The sequence below is a fragment of the Folsomia candida genome, unplaced genomic scaffold, assembly GCF_002217175.1.
Source record: "Folsomia candida strain VU population unplaced genomic scaffold, ASM221717v1 Fcan01_Sc002, whole genome shotgun sequence".
NCBI classification, from domain to species: Eukaryota; Metazoa; Arthropoda; class Collembola; order Entomobryomorpha; family Isotomidae; genus Folsomia; species Folsomia candida.
Window position 1 is genome coordinate 17,821,139 of NW_019091194.1, and position 14,192 is coordinate 17,835,330.

At 36.4% G+C, this 14,192-nt stretch overlaps 4 protein-coding genes across 4 annotated transcripts; 2 read left to right on the forward strand and 2 right to left on the reverse strand.

Annotated features, from left to right (window-relative positions):
- The first annotated feature begins 237 nt into the window (after positions 1-237).
- On the forward strand, positions 238-1,806 carry LOC110843854 (E2F-associated phosphoprotein). The gene is made up of 2 exons (XM_022089902.2): positions 238-455; positions 559-1,806. The coding sequence occupies exons 1-2, from the start codon at positions 376-378 to the stop codon at positions 1,706-1,708; spliced, it is 1,230 nt and encodes a 409-aa protein (XP_021945594.1). The 5' UTR covers positions 238-375; the 3' UTR covers positions 1,709-1,806.
- An 11-nt stretch (positions 1,807-1,817) lies between these two features.
- Positions 1,818-4,433, reverse strand: LOC110843855 (activator of 90 kDa heat shock protein ATPase homolog 1). The gene is made up of 10 exons (XM_022089903.2): positions 4,222-4,433; positions 4,070-4,126; positions 3,956-3,998; positions 3,805-3,884; positions 3,636-3,686; positions 3,243-3,391; positions 3,045-3,165; positions 2,737-2,969; positions 2,420-2,644; positions 1,818-2,245 (listed from the first exon to the last, which is right to left on the reverse strand). Exons 2-10 carry the CDS (start codon positions 4,104-4,106, stop codon positions 2,144-2,146), a joined length of 1,041 nt encoding a protein of 346 aa, XP_021945595.1. The 5' UTR covers positions 4,107-4,126; positions 4,222-4,433; the 3' UTR covers positions 1,818-2,143.
- A 530-nt stretch (positions 4,434-4,963) lies between these two features.
- LOC110842829 (REST corepressor 1) lies at positions 4,964-9,753 on the forward strand. The gene is made up of 14 exons (XM_022088660.2): positions 4,964-5,263; positions 5,608-5,742; positions 5,835-5,914; positions 5,991-6,187; positions 6,293-6,560; positions 6,655-6,717; positions 6,843-6,920; positions 7,007-7,221; positions 7,301-7,540; positions 8,206-8,303; positions 8,389-8,446; positions 8,670-8,819; positions 8,903-9,074; positions 9,355-9,753. The coding sequence occupies exons 2-14, from the start codon at positions 5,663-5,665 to the stop codon at positions 9,516-9,518; spliced, it is 1,863 nt and encodes a 620-aa protein (XP_021944352.1). The 5' UTR covers positions 4,964-5,263; positions 5,608-5,662; the 3' UTR covers positions 9,519-9,753.
- On the reverse strand, positions 9,561-13,791 carry LOC110842828 (vam6/Vps39-like protein). The gene is made up of 14 exons (XM_022088658.2): positions 13,435-13,791; positions 13,140-13,346; positions 12,974-13,071; positions 12,682-12,885; positions 12,370-12,601; positions 11,922-12,296; positions 11,720-11,862; positions 11,508-11,645; positions 11,251-11,391; positions 10,752-11,181; positions 10,371-10,669; positions 10,153-10,287; positions 9,961-10,055; positions 9,561-9,882 (listed from the first exon to the last, which is right to left on the reverse strand). Exons 1-14 carry the CDS (start codon positions 13,574-13,576, stop codon positions 9,792-9,794), a joined length of 2,730 nt encoding a protein of 909 aa, XP_021944350.1. The 5' UTR covers positions 13,577-13,791; the 3' UTR covers positions 9,561-9,791.
- Between the last annotated feature and the right edge of the window lie 401 nt (positions 13,792-14,192).

The following is a 14,192-nucleotide window of genomic DNA, read 5'->3' on the forward strand; positions in this document are numbered from 1 at the left end:
CAGAGACAAAATAACGTATCTGCTCGTTCTATCTCAAAATTTATAAAATTACACACGTTGTTGCATCACAAAAAATTGTATCATTTTACAGTATGCATTTTACATTTGAATGTATGACATCATCTGAACACTATTTTGCATAATTACTCAAATCTCTAACCCGAAGTATAGATGAAAATGTCACTTATCGCATGCTTGTCGCACAAGGACCATGGAACCGAACCCCATCGAGTGTGATTCTCTGCGGTAATTGTTTGTACACACTTTGCACAAACTTTGCGCACACTCAACGTTCAAGTTTTTAAAAGAAGTAAGAACAAAGAATTTAAAGTCATAGTCTCTTCTAGTTGATAACGCCTCGAATATCAAGCCAAGATGGATTATCTCGACCTTGGCTCCTCCGATTCAGACGAGGAGGATATTTCTCGTGGTGAAGCTGGTGGTGCCATGGACAGGTATTTAGTAAAGAGCTGTGCATTATGTATATAATTTTTTAGGATAATAACTATTAACTTTGACTAACTATTGATCTTTGGATATATTTATATTTGTGTATAGCGACGAAGAAGAACGGATCGATAACAATCGAATTTTGAAAATGTTAAGCCTTAAATCCGCACAAACTTCGAATTCGAAAAGTGCCCAGAAAATGTTGGACTTTGAAGCAGAGATGGAGGCCGAACTGGATCGGAGAGCGTCCCTAATTGAAAACGAAGGTGGACTGGAACACCAGCGGTCACTAAATCGGTCTTCTTCTTCATCGTCCCTTCATTCCTTGGGTGGAGGTAGCAATAAAAAGTTAGCTATTCTTGGAGATGCACCGCCGCCTGGTCGTCCAAGCTGTATGGCTGGAACGTCGTCATCTTCTGGACAGAAGAGGGTAAAATTTCAGTCGGACACCAATTCAGTAGTGGGAAAAGAAGTTATCGAGGCTGGAACAATAAGTACTCCTGCAATCTCGACTAATCCCCTTCCTGAGGGATCAAACGTCGGACAAGAAAATAATTCATGTTACGACAACATCTACTTTGACTCTGATGAAAGTGATGGAGAGAATGAAGATTTGCAAAAACACCGCAAAGCAAAGAGAAAGCTCTTGTCAAATGACGAGCTGTTCTATGACCCAGACTCCGACGTTGCTGATCAAGCTTGGGTGGATAAGCAACGACGTCGCTACTGCAGGCCTGTACCTGGAAAGAAACCACCCAAAGGGTCAGTAAATTCAGCGACGGCGACTAATACCGCTACTTCTGCAACATCCTCGTCATCATCATCAGCTACAAAAGCCAATTCTACCAGCGCCAGTGCCACACCTTTGGAGGAAACCTCAGCTTCAGAAACACCAACTACCACTGAGGTTCCACTTCCTAGTACAGATGCTGTTTTAAATTGTCCAGCTTGCTTTACCGTGTTATGCATGGATTGTCAAAGACACGAGTTTTATTCAGGCCAGTTTAGAGCAATGTTTGCAATGAATTGCAAAATCGATCGTAGTGAAACGTTAACTGTTCCATTAAAAATTAGCAAGTCCAAGGGGAAGAGGGATAGGAAAAAGGGTTTGCCTGCAGAGGAAACAATGTCCAATGTTCCAAGTTCAGACTCGGACAAGTTTTTTCCTGTGCGGTGTAGGGTGTGCAATTCTCAGGTAGCTGTTTATGATTCTGAGGAAATTTATCATTTTTTCAACTGCTTGGCTTCCCATCCTTGATTAATGGACTAACGTATAGGATAATATGCAATTTTTGTATTTTCAGTTACATTGGTATATGATTAAAGTATGAATATTAAAGATTAAATAACGCAAACTAAATATAATATTTAGGTTTTGTGATATTTATTTCAAAGACCAATTTGTCGACCTACACAATTTATCAACCGATTGACTCACATAAGTACATGGCATATATTTATGAGGGATAGTTATTATATATGCATGAATAATTATGTAAAGTAAATACTCTTACTAATCCTGAGTGTGTACACTAAAGCCATGTTTGAATCAAAGAAAGCTACATCTCAACCGGGTCAAGCTTGGAACTCATTGAAGTGGAGTGTAAGGTTAGTATATAATAGAGTTGAATATCAAATGATTTTGGAAATCATGAGTGTACAAAAGTTTAGATTTCTTAGAAGGAAACAGTTTTCATAACATCATGGATCCAAAGCCAAAGGTCCGCTTCATCGCATCCCAGTAATACTTATCCCATCCTTCTTTAGTTCGTTCTAGATCAGATTCGGGAACTCCCTGTTGAATTAATAAATAAATCTTCATCATCAAGAAGAGTGAGAGGATCAAGAAAAGACTACTCTGAGCCCGATAGTTATGATGGCGACGACAATAGTGACCCGGAATAGAATGATATTCTCCAAAACAAGCATGAATTTATATCGCCAATGTCCAACCTAACTATAACCTAACCTTTTGTCGAACGGTGATTTCGGTTGAGTCTGATTTTTGTGTAATTGTAAAAGTTACACGAGAGAAAATCCCATCTGGCCAAGATTTAAATCGCCAGTCCTGCACAATTTTATTGGGTTCTTCGAGCTCTAATATCTTTCCATGCACGTTTCCTCCAAACATTTCGAAGGTTCCACCAACTTTGGGCTCCATTCGTCCTGAACCATTCGTAAAAGCGGCAAACATCTAAAACATTCATTTAACACATTATAGTTTAAATTATTTCAATCATCGCCATTATAATGAATGTGTGATAATTCAGTTGATCCTAAAGGTACCTCAGGTCGCGTAAGAGCATTGTAAACGTCCTGGGCAGCACATTTCATTGTTGAAGACGTTTTTAGATCAGTTAAATTTAATTTCACTGGTTCTGTTGATTTCCTTTCTGTTTTGACTCCATTTTTTGGGACACTAGGTGTGGACGAGTCTTCCAAAGTAAGATTAGACATGCATGAATTAGTGGAACTAGTGCCGGATTCCTTCTTGGGCAGAATCATTCCTTGCGTAAATTCTGTGAAACGCACAAACAATTTATCTATTTAGCTCATTTATATTTTGCATTTTTTGTTTCATTTTGCTTCAATACCTTGCTGAAGAGCTTCAACATATTTCTCTAATAGGGCTTGAATTTGCTTTGTGCCATCAATTCGAAGGGCTTTTTTAAGAAGTTCAGCATCTGCGAGCTTAGACTCTGTCAAAAATTGAATCTAAAAAGCAACAAAGCAAATTAACGTGCTTAAAAAAATTGCAGATTGGGATTTGAATTTAAATGTTGCGTCCTCACATCTAGATCGTTGATACCATTTTCATCACTTAGATTTGGGATTTCTACAGTTCCTGAGATAGTTTCACTTGATTCGTTATTAAGTTTAGCCTTCCATTTAAGTCGCAATTCCCACTCAAAGAAAATTATAATTTTTGCCTTCCTATTATCTGTAATATTGAAAACAAGTAACGAAATCAGATCGAGTAAGTGATGCACAAAGAAATATATTATGTAATAAAATAATGGATGCCTGACATCCTCTAGATAATTTATTTAAAAAATGATATATTATTGACAACACTGATTTTATCTAACTAATAAGTCATGGGTCACCTGAATTTTCAGGCTTACTGGATTGTATCACAGAATTATTAATTGTACAAATTGTTATAAAAAATTTATTTAACTCACTTGCAGACGCATCTCCTTCACATTTTTCTAACTCCGTTATCTTGCAAGTCCCTGAGATTCAAAAAATTTCGACAAACATTAATGACCAGTTTATTCTTGAATTAATGAAGTAAAGATAAACTATGTAGGTGAAATTGCACATGTATTATGGGCAGATGGTTATACATACCAACGGTTGTTTCAATTTTAAAATCGGTGAACAATTCTTTCAACTTATCCTTGGACCATTGACAGGCATTTTTTTCGGTCCTAAAAACAGATCAACCACGAGCTGTTATTATGTAATTAACTTGATGTTATTTTTATATTGTATTTTATACCAATGCCAGTTGTTAACATTTGTAGCATCTGGCCTTTCCTCAACTTTAATCAATCAAAAAAATTAAACAAACTGAGACGGTTTTAACTTTACTTTTGTAACTTTGAACAATTACCTATCCAACGCGGGTCCCCTTCTCCCCATTTTGCCATCTTTATAAACAATAATTAGCCTAAAACAGAAAAGTACAATGCATAATTTGTGATGTTAATTGAAGTGAAACAAATTCAAGAATGACCGAAATGAATTGCCGACTTGTTAACTTACGCAATAACCGACACGACAGAATAGAGAAAAGCTGTCTAACACACCCGAACACACGTGTGTTTTGTGGGGGTGAGGTCAACAGGGTCACTGGGCCTTAGTTTTGAGGGAGCATGGAACGACTCTTATCCGGTGCATGGATGATGACTGGAAATTCAAGAGAGGAACCAGAAAGAAACCATGTGAAGATTCTAGAATTCGTTTTAGGGCCGTTCACCGTTCGCACATTCGTTGGAAACTGCCAATCCGAAGGAATAGGAATTTCTCAATTTCCTCCGCCACCATCACCCCCAGGGTCATGGTCCTCCTTCCAAAAATAACGGTATAACATTATTATTATGAATCTTATCAGGGTGTACAAAACATTTGCCATTTGCGAATACACCTTTTGAATAAAAAGTTTGTCAGATTCGTTCAATTTGCTTGACTGATAAAACGACTGTTACCAATTAATAACCAATTAATAATTCAATTTCATGAATCAAGTGTTTCAATGCATGGTGGGTGGAAGTTCATAAACCGGAAGACCCATTATTCATTCATTCATTCATGATAAGTATTCATATAAGTATTCATATGGTTAGTTCAGGGTAGTCTCATCTTGACCCTTCCATTGTAAAGGGCCTGTCAGGCAGACCCTTTTACGAAGGAAAATTCTATCCAAGGCACAAAATATGGGAACATTTTGGGGTGGAGGATGAGTGAGCGTGAGGTCCGTGATGGTGGTGGAGGCAGAAAGCCTATAGTTTTGGTATAATAATAAAGCCTCTCATATTTCGGAGTAGCGGCCGCATCGTCTATCCATTCCTTCTTCTTGTTCATTCTTGGACAAAACTGGCTCCACTCTCGCCTTGCTCTCTCTCGCTCTCCTGTGAAATAAAATTATTCCCCTTCGTCCTGTCAAAACAAGGACGCAGAGGTCACAGTAAAAAACTTATCATTGGCAAGGCCGTGCGCCTGGATACTGTTTCATTAACAAGAGGTGGCTGAGTATCATTCGCTGGTCAGGCAGGAAGCGAATAAAGACGATACGTGACTTGCCCAGGTAATATGAATAAAAAATTATTATTACCCACCCTTTATATTTAGTTTGTGATTGACTGGAGTTTTTCGTTGTCGGTGAATAAATGTTTAGCATCGGTGACGAGGACGTTCTTTTCATTAATTTGTACTAAAATATTATAATCACACTATGATAGTGTCACTATCTCCTGATCCTCAAGAAAATGTGAAATGGCAGTTTGCAATCGAAAGCTAGACAATAAGCTATTATTTTTACCAAAACTCCTTTGTACTTAATGTTAGGTTATTGGTTATTGCTGATGAGAACAGAGTATGTACAAGTAGTGCAACAATGCTGTGCTATTAATTGTAAATCATCATTTTCAGACACGGTGGGCGATAATACGGACACTAGCAATAAGGCTGGGACACTAGTGGCAGTATGTCGGCAAAAGGAGATGATGATGGGCCCAGGGTCTACATTCCTCCTTCTCGGGAGGAAATAGCCGGAAGTTTTCAATGGTGAGAATTGAAAACTATATCAATTATCCAGTTATATTGAATATTGGTTTGCTCTATGTCAGGATTAATAATTATAACGTGTTACAACACAGGACCAATCGGAATGCTCGGGACTGGTCTAAAATCAAATTCAGAGAACTCTTTAAGGATCAACAGTTTGACACAAATGCAGGTCTGTATTATTTCAAATACGTAAATCATAAATAATGATGGGGTCAAATAAATAAAATACTGCCTTTGCGTTTCAGGAGTTTGCAAAATTACCGATATAGATAAATGTGAAGGTGATGCGTACGCAGTTCGGAACCAAGGGTACTCTGCAGTGTATGACTGGACTATAAAACTAAAATGGCAAGGAAGGCCTAAAGAAGCTCAAGAGTTAGCAGTGACTGGGACAATAGAGATTAGCAATTTTAGTTCCAGTAGCAGTGCAAATGATCTCAAGGTAAGCAAGCCATGATATATAGCTTGGACCTTGAAAGTTAGTACTTTTGTCTGGCTGAATCCATAGGAATAAATTAAATTGATAATCTGTTGTGTTTCTGTGCAGATACAATTGCAGACTGATATTCGTCGACCGGAATCGGATAGGTTGATGGCAGCGTTTCGTTCCGTCGTCATACCCAGATTGCGTGGCCATCTCGAAAATTATGTTTATTTCCTTCTGGACGTTCTAAGGGCCCCAAGTCGCACTTCCGCACCTGCCAAACCCAAACCTCACGTTTGGCTTAAAACAAATCAACCGGACGTTGCTGAAAGTGAAACCTCCAACAGTCAAGCTCCTTCGCATATCGACATATTCCAAGAGCGTGAAGGAGGTGTGTGTTTTTTCATATCCTTTACAAATTTTGCAGGTCACTTGTCACTATGAACTAATTCAAATACTATAACATTACAATATGTCTGTAATAGCTGGTGGGATGCGCGTTGGACGGGATTTCCAATCCAAAATCCCTCCGTTACTTTCCTTAGAAGGTATAATAAAAACGTTCATGTACAACTAATTTAATTATATAATTTTAAGAAGGGCTAACCAATAATGAACAGTATAAAATATAACGACTAATACTTTAAACTTCCTCTTCTTATAATTCTTATAGATAGGCAATCCCCCCAAGAAAATAATGATAAAGCTCTTCTGGTTTGGTCACCTCCTGTCCACATGAGCGAGGAAGAGAGTGAGTAGTTATTTATGTTTTATTAAAGTAACATTTTACTTCTTGTTTAATATATATTTATCATTTATACTTCTTTATTTATATAGTTGAAAGGTATTTGGAAATATCACGAGACAAATACCAATATTCTGGAGAACAAGCCTTGGGGTTGCTATTTTGGCATCGATATGATGTCGAAAAATCGTTACAAGATCTTGGAAATTTTACACCCCATCCAGAGGAATGGACTGTTGAGGATAAGGTTCTTTTTGAACAAGCCTTCCAGTTTCATGGAAAAGCCTTTGACCGTATTCGTCAGATGGTATTCATTACACTTTGCTTTTAATTATGCGCATTTCTATCATAAGATATAGTGATTGATGATATAACGAATTTTGCAGTTACCTGACAAGTCCATGTCCAATCTTATCAGATACTATTACAAATGGAAGAAGTTCAAAAATAAGACTAGCGTGATGGATCGACAAGCAAAGAAATTTTCCCAAGAAGACGGGGAAGAAGCTCCATTGGGAGCAACGAATAACAATAACAACAAACACTCCACTTCCGCCGCTGGTGGGCCGACGTACAAGACTTCCTCTCATCATGGAAATGGGTCATCAGACGTGGAGAGCGATGAAGTAATAGAATTAGAGGAGGACGAATTTTACGAATAATAAGTTTATACTACATACTACTTTACGGATTTTATTATGGCTAAGATGTCGTCTATATAGTTAGCTATAATCAATATAGGGTTTCCCAATATATCTCCTTCTTTTTGTTCGGACATTGTTATGAACGAACATTTAACGATCTTATTGTAAACTGATGTGATGTGACTGCTTCGTCGGAATCGGAAAGTCTGGTTATCTCAAAAAATATTCTCTTGCACACACAAGTTTTCTCCCGTTCCCGATTTGCATTTCTACGGGTTGAATCTCGTCTATTTGTACTTACTACTTTCTAGGCTACATAATTATCATACCTTAATATCCCTTCATTTATTACAGACAATTCCTATACTGTTCCATTTTAGATTTCATAAATGGAATAAATTTGGAAATTACTTACATATGCCAAACCACACAAATTAAAGTATTAATAAACTAATTAAATGACTTGTAATAATAATGAAACTTGTAACTTTTATTATATGGTTTTAGGGAATGATAGGCCTTGCGTCATAACTAGAAAAAAATTGTAGTAGTACCAAAACAGAAGCATATACATATTCGACCTATCACTAGTAGCTAATGAAATGAATTAATTTTTTCTAAAAATACTTTCGTATTTCACTTGACAGAAAAAGGGAAGAGGAGATTTATGTTCAAATTGCGGAATTCCATGCAAATGGCTGGTCGTGAACGAGGATATGTGCAACACTTGCTTTTTGTATTGGAAGTACGTATTGAACAAAATTTTAAAATAGAAATTTCAATGTAGAAATAAATATTAATTCTCTGATTTTTTTGTTACTGATTGTTAGGAAATCTGGTGGATCATTTAGGCCATTAACAGGCCCACAGAAGCGAGGTGAAAGGCAGGTAGAGGAAAAGATTTGTATATATATTATTCACATTGTACAATTTCATTCTCATGAAAAACGTGTGTATTGACATATTGAAGTAAGCAAGGCTTCTCCTCATTCTTTTAGTCATCAGCATTTAAAAAATCAACATAGGAGACAAAATCAGTTTTTCTCTCATGAATTCTCTTCCTTGTATTTGATAAACTGTTGTTGGTACTTTTTGCTTCCTACTGGCGCAGATTTTGGGTGCATTGCGTCAGCGTAGGTCTCCTCCGAAAGGAATGTCCATCAACCATGACGATTTAAATACCCTAGCTACTTCCCCTCCACAAACTGAGAATGTTACAATTCAAGGGTTGGAAAAAGCTGTTCTCGATGAAAAATGCAAAGTATTATTAATCATCTCTATTAATTGCCTCTTTAATGTCACGGTTTCCCATAATTATGTTTACAATTATGAAATTGACATTAGGTTCAGATAAAGAAACAAGAGATTGAAATGTTAAAACGGGGCCTTCCGAAGGACGGAATGGGCATGTATCGCCCAAAGGATAACCTTCCCTCGTCAAGTGCAAGTGCCACTACTAGAACTAAAGTAGTCACTCCGCACTGGTCCCAAGAAGAGCTCCTAATGGCTACACAAGGTTTGGCTCTGGAGGACTCTCATAACTAATTTGCTGTTATTATAGTTTTCTTTGTTGAAGAACTTCTAATTTGCGTGAATTAAAATGGTTTTACTCCTGATACTTTTAGTGCATGTCTTCAGTCTATATTTAGTCATGTCATTATTTTAACAACCATATTCCCATCTCATTTATTAATCTGTTAAGCTTTTGATCTGTATGTTTTTTTTAGACTAGCAGCATTTTCTTTTATTGTTCAAATTGATTAATTATTCTCATGTTGCATTGTCCGCATTTCTAGGAGTACGTCGTTATGGCCGAGATTTTCAAAAAATTGCAAAAGTACTTGGAACGAAAACCGAAGCTCACATGAAATGTTTTTACACCACACACAAGAAGCGTTACAATTTGGATCAATTAATTAAAGAGTATGAGTTGGAGAACGAAAACCATTCAGAGAAGTAAATGAATATTAGAATAATTATGATTCTTTAAAGATACTTAATGTCAAACATTGGGAAAGGTTTAATTATGATAATTGGCGAAATAAAAATCGCATACATATATTTGTGTTGAAATTATTGATAGCTTAAATTATTTTTAGGCTATTTCGCTTTTTAAAAGTTCTCTAACACAACGAAAAAGTGGAATATATTTATACACTCCTTATGTTTGTCCAATAAAAAAAGTTACAAAATTGGTCGGTAAAGTTAAAATCAAGTTACTGTCTGTTCAGCTCTATTGGTCCATTAAGTTTTCGTCCAGAGTCACCTCACCTGGTTGGCAGTGAAAGTGAAGGACGAACCCATCCGGATACCGCACAAATGCACTGAAATTAAATATTATGTATGTATATTCACAATGGTTTCCATATTTTGTGGGATATATATTGATATAAAGTACACACTTTTGGCTAGCAATTTTCTTATTGCACATTGCGCATGGAGTACTTTCATCCAGATAAAATCTTTCAGCTTCGACTCCACTTTTTTCGCCAGAAGCCTAAATAAACAGTAATGCGAAGTTTAGTTTCAAATTATTTAAATCCAACAACATTACACGATATATATTTACATAATAAAGGCTGAAATAATCTTACTCTTAGGAACTCTGCTTTGATTAGCCCTTTTTGAATCAAGTACTTTCTCTTTTCTGAAAGTCGGTTTTGAACACTGGTCATGAGAAATTTCTGAATATCTGACAATTGGACTTCATCTGGTAAACAGCTTAGCACCTTAATATATTCAAAAATAATAACAATCATAATTTAAATCAGATATTTTACTATAAAATGTGTAAAACTGCAATAAATTGTACTTGAATTGGGTCAAGATAAGGAGCGTAATCTTTTAGCAACATCATTACACTTGGAATGTCAGATACATGGGGTGAAAGCTCAAGGGAAAGTCCAGGGAGGGAGACTGGAGTAGGCCCGCTGAGTAACATTTTCATTAAAACTGAAAATACTTCTTTTTTAGAGACATCACTCTTCTCGTAGATCATTTTACAGTACTCCATCGCCTTTCTAGGGTCCTTCAACACTGTCACGTAAATAGCTAGCACTTGATCATGTCTTCCCATTCGCTCAAGAACCATGGCCCGCTCTTCAAACATGCCTAGAAATGAAAATCATGGAAATTAATTGAATTGAATGATGATTTTTTTAAAATTACGCAATATTAATGCCGAGCTACTTACACTCGTATGGAAAATGAACAAGGACAATTTCTGGTGAGTAATATTGCGACTTTTGAAGAAAGAGACGCAGAGTTTCCAAAAACTTGGTTTTGAGTGACGGCTCTGTTTCCTCCATATACTTGTCCAAGTACTCGTTAACTAAAGCATTATGGAACAGAGAATTCTTTTCATCCCAGACATTAATGATATGCTCGAGATATCCGATTTTGCTGCGAGGAAAATTTTTGGAAATAAAATCAAAAACACGAGGACGCGAGAGTTGATCAACTTCTTGCAAATCTTCAGTAAATATTTTTAGCCCCTTTTCAGGATTTTCTTCAAAAATATATTTTGCAAATTCAAGGATTAAATCCATTTCTTCTCTTCCTAGCTTTTGTAGGTACTCAATCACTCCGTCTGTATCATTCTGTTTTAATAGCGTTTCTAGAGCCTGAAATATACAAATTAAGCCAATATAAAGCGTACCAGGTGTGGGAATCGAACAGTTTAAAAAGTATACCTTGCGGTGATTTCCTTTTGTTTGGTATAAAATAATCAGTTCGTTGAATTTCTTGTGTTTAATCAAAGCCCGTTCTGTTTCATCAATATGACAGTGATTGTCCTTCAATCGGAGCAATGAGGCAACAAGGGATTCCTTTGACTATAACAAAAACGTAATATATGCATAAACAAATTATATTGTTCATATTAGTACTAACAGTAAATTACTATCTGATTCCTCTATTTTATTATGGCTGAAAATAACAAGCAACATACCTGGAGATAACACTTGAGCAGAGTTGTATCAATAATTTGCAGCAATTGTTTCTTAGATTTTATAATTGTAGCACCTTCAACAATCGAAGCAGACTCGGTTACTGTTTGACTTGAATTTCCTAGCAGTACCGTACGACTCTAAATAATTCATAAAAAATAACCAAACTCAATTCTTATTGAATTAGGTAATACTGAATACATAGGATACTTACATTGGTTAAAAACATGATTAGATTGGCCATTGCACCATCAATATCAACTCCCCTGAGTTCTGGAACAACTCCTGGGTAGTCAATCTGGAGTCGAAACTCCTGAGGTAGTAATCCAGGATACAGCCCAATAACATGCGAGGCATCTAAACGGAATAATTGGGTAAGGAATTGCGGGATAATTTTATGGAAAATATAAGTCTACCTGTCCCAAGTTCCATAAAAATTGTCATTGCCTCTTTATATTTTCGGTTGCAAAATAGATAAAAGGCGAACAGGTTTTTAATTTGAGTGATTTTCTTTTGTTTCTCAGATGGAACCTCTTTCCATATATTCGCAAGTCCTAAAGCGAGCTCAAAATGATTTTGCTTCACAAATAGATCCATTTGTGCGACCACAGGGGTTGATTTTAAAGCCCATAAAGAATCATGCGACGCCACATAAATGAATCCACTTTTCGGAGAACAGGCCAGCTTTGCTTGTGCGATATTAAATAAGTCAATTTTGAGTTTTGGTTTATACGTTCTAACTTCCATGCCGAAACCACCAAGTACTCCAATAAAATATGGCTCATCATACACTAAGTAACAGATTGAAATCATTAAAAATGTGACTTTAAGCTTGTCAATAATTAGAAATTACGTTATTTATACCTAGAGAAATGGGATGCTCTGTCCAGGTAATTACAGGATTTTTTTCCTTCATGTTCTTTTCTTCTGTCGCTTCTTGTTGAGATTTCTTGACTTCGGATTTGTTGGTCAGCTTAAACAAGAAACAATGTTTATCATTTACTGCGGCATATTCAGTTGGAGACACAGGCGTTATTATCGGCTCTCCATATTTGCTACTACGAGAACAAACGTCTTTCTGTTTGCCAGATAACATCTAAAACAAGTAAGAAACGAAACTATTTTCAAGGATTATACTTTGTATTTCATAAACAAATATTATGAAAGTGTACTAACATCGATTTCACAATACTCATTCTTGAACCCAAGCACAATAACTTCTTTGCACCAGGCCAATGCTCTTGGACAATCTGGAATGGCTAAATCATCACGGAGTGGAAAAAAACTTCTATTTTTCCAGTAGTAAAACTGAAGAGACCGATTAATCGCAACACACATGCGGACAGTTATTGAGGGACCACCAGTTAATGACATTTGTCTCTAAAAGAACAACATCTTCACATTTATAACTACATGCATTTTCATTCGTACTAATTATCACGTTATTTCATTAAACACAAATGATTACCTGAATATTTAAAGCAAATATTGAAGCTCCTTTCGTTCCGTCAATGGAACTTATACATTTGCAATGATACATTGACAAATCATGAGTGCTTATACCCTCTGGAAAATAATCATTCTAATAAGTATATCGTATTTTATTTTCTTATCCAGTTTGAATTGTATTTCACCTGTAGTGAGCGCAATCAATATTTTGTGCTCTGGAATAACATCTAACTGAATCACAGATTTCCGCGTTGCAGTTGTGCCTATAGCTGTCGTAAAGTTTTTGTTGGATAAAGTAATTTCAATGTCTGCGTGCAGCTTTGCTTGATTCCGGAATGTGATTTTGTATATCAGCAAATGTCCCTCTTTAGACCCGACAATGACGAAATCATCTAGCAATGCATAAATCATGTGCTTAATTCGTTTCCCACATGGTCAAATAATTTGACTCAAATTATTCCAAATTATTAAATGGCATACCATAACCAGTCATGCATTCGATATGCAAAGGTAATCCACTGATAAGACCGCACATTTCATAAACATTGTTCCCACTCGAGCACACCAGCTTATTGCTCGACTCCAAGCTCGTTGCAGAGGCCGAAGTAGTTAAAGTAGTCATGTTAATTTACTCAAAATTTGTATAGCTATTTTATTCTTTCTTTGCACCAAGCAAACAGACAAACATATTGCAAACAATCTTATAGCTAACTGGTTACACTAAAAGTTGTAAATATACTCAAATAATCGAGTCAAAACTTTAAAGTTGTTGTTAAAAATATGAAGAGCACAAACTCAAGTTTGTCGCAGATGATATTTCCTCCCTGTTGTTTTGATTATGGGTCAAAATTTGAGAACCGCGCGGGCAAGAGCTGGGGCACTTTGGCCTCGCTGCATGAGTCACCCTTCAAAATAATAATACAATTTCCCAAGGGGCGGATCCAGCTATTTTGCTCTTTCCTGCTTTTAATCCTTACAAACAAATTCACAAAATCTGATCCAAACCAATTTTAAAATTTTACCCTCATTCCTCTTCCAACCTTTCCTTCAAGCCGGCTTCGTATGATGCATTTACCAAGATCGTCCCATGCATTATCATAGGGCGTGTCGGTGGCCCATATTATACTACATACCTCGAATGCAGTTTTGGGGTGCATCCAAAATGATTAATTTCTCAGAAAATGAAGACTAATTTGCAAAATAATAATTCGTACAGTAGTATAGTCAATCTTGCTACA

Bases quoted from the DNA above. Each gene is read 5' to 3' on its own strand.
- LOC110842829 (XM_022088660.2), top strand. From the start codon at position 5,663: ATGTCGGCAAAAGGAGATGATGATGGGCCCAGGGTCTACATTCCTCCT. The intron at 6,561-6,654 runs GTGTGTGTTTTT...TGTCTGTAATAG, and splicing joins ATTCCAAGAGCGTGAAGGAG to CTGGTGGGATGCGCGTTGGA. The intron at 8,447-8,669 runs GTAGAGGAAAAG...CTACTGGCGCAG, and splicing joins AGAAGCGAGGTGAAAGGCAG to ATTTTGGGTGCATTGCGTCA.
- LOC110842828 (XM_022088658.2), bottom strand. From the start codon at position 13,576: ATGACTACTTTAACTACTTCGGCCTCTGCAACGAGCTTGGAGTCGAGC. The intron at 12,297-12,369 runs GTATAAATAACG...TCTGTTACTTAG, and splicing joins AGAGCATCCCATTTCTCTAG to TGTATGATGAGCCATATTTT. The intron at 11,182-11,250 runs GTATACTTTTTA...TGTATATTTCAG, and splicing joins CAAAAGGAAATCACCGCAAG to GCTCTAGAAACGCTATTAAA.
- LOC110843854 (XM_022089902.2), top strand. From the start codon at position 376: ATGGATTATCTCGACCTTGGCTCCTCCGATTCAGACGAGGAGGATATT. The intron at 456-558 runs GTATTTAGTAAA...ATTTGTGTATAG, and splicing joins GCTGGTGGTGCCATGGACAG to CGACGAAGAAGAACGGATCG.
- LOC110843855 (XM_022089903.2), bottom strand. From the start codon at position 4,106: ATGGCAAAATGGGGAGAAGGGGACCCGCGTTGGATAG. The intron at 3,999-4,069 runs GTAATTGTTCAA...GATTGATTAAAG, and splicing joins AGGGGACCCGCGTTGGATAG to TTGAGGAAAGGCCAGATGCT. The intron at 3,166-3,242 runs GTGAGGACGCAA...GTTGCTTTTTAG, and splicing joins ATGGTATCAACGATCTAGAT to ATTCAATTTTTGACAGAGTC.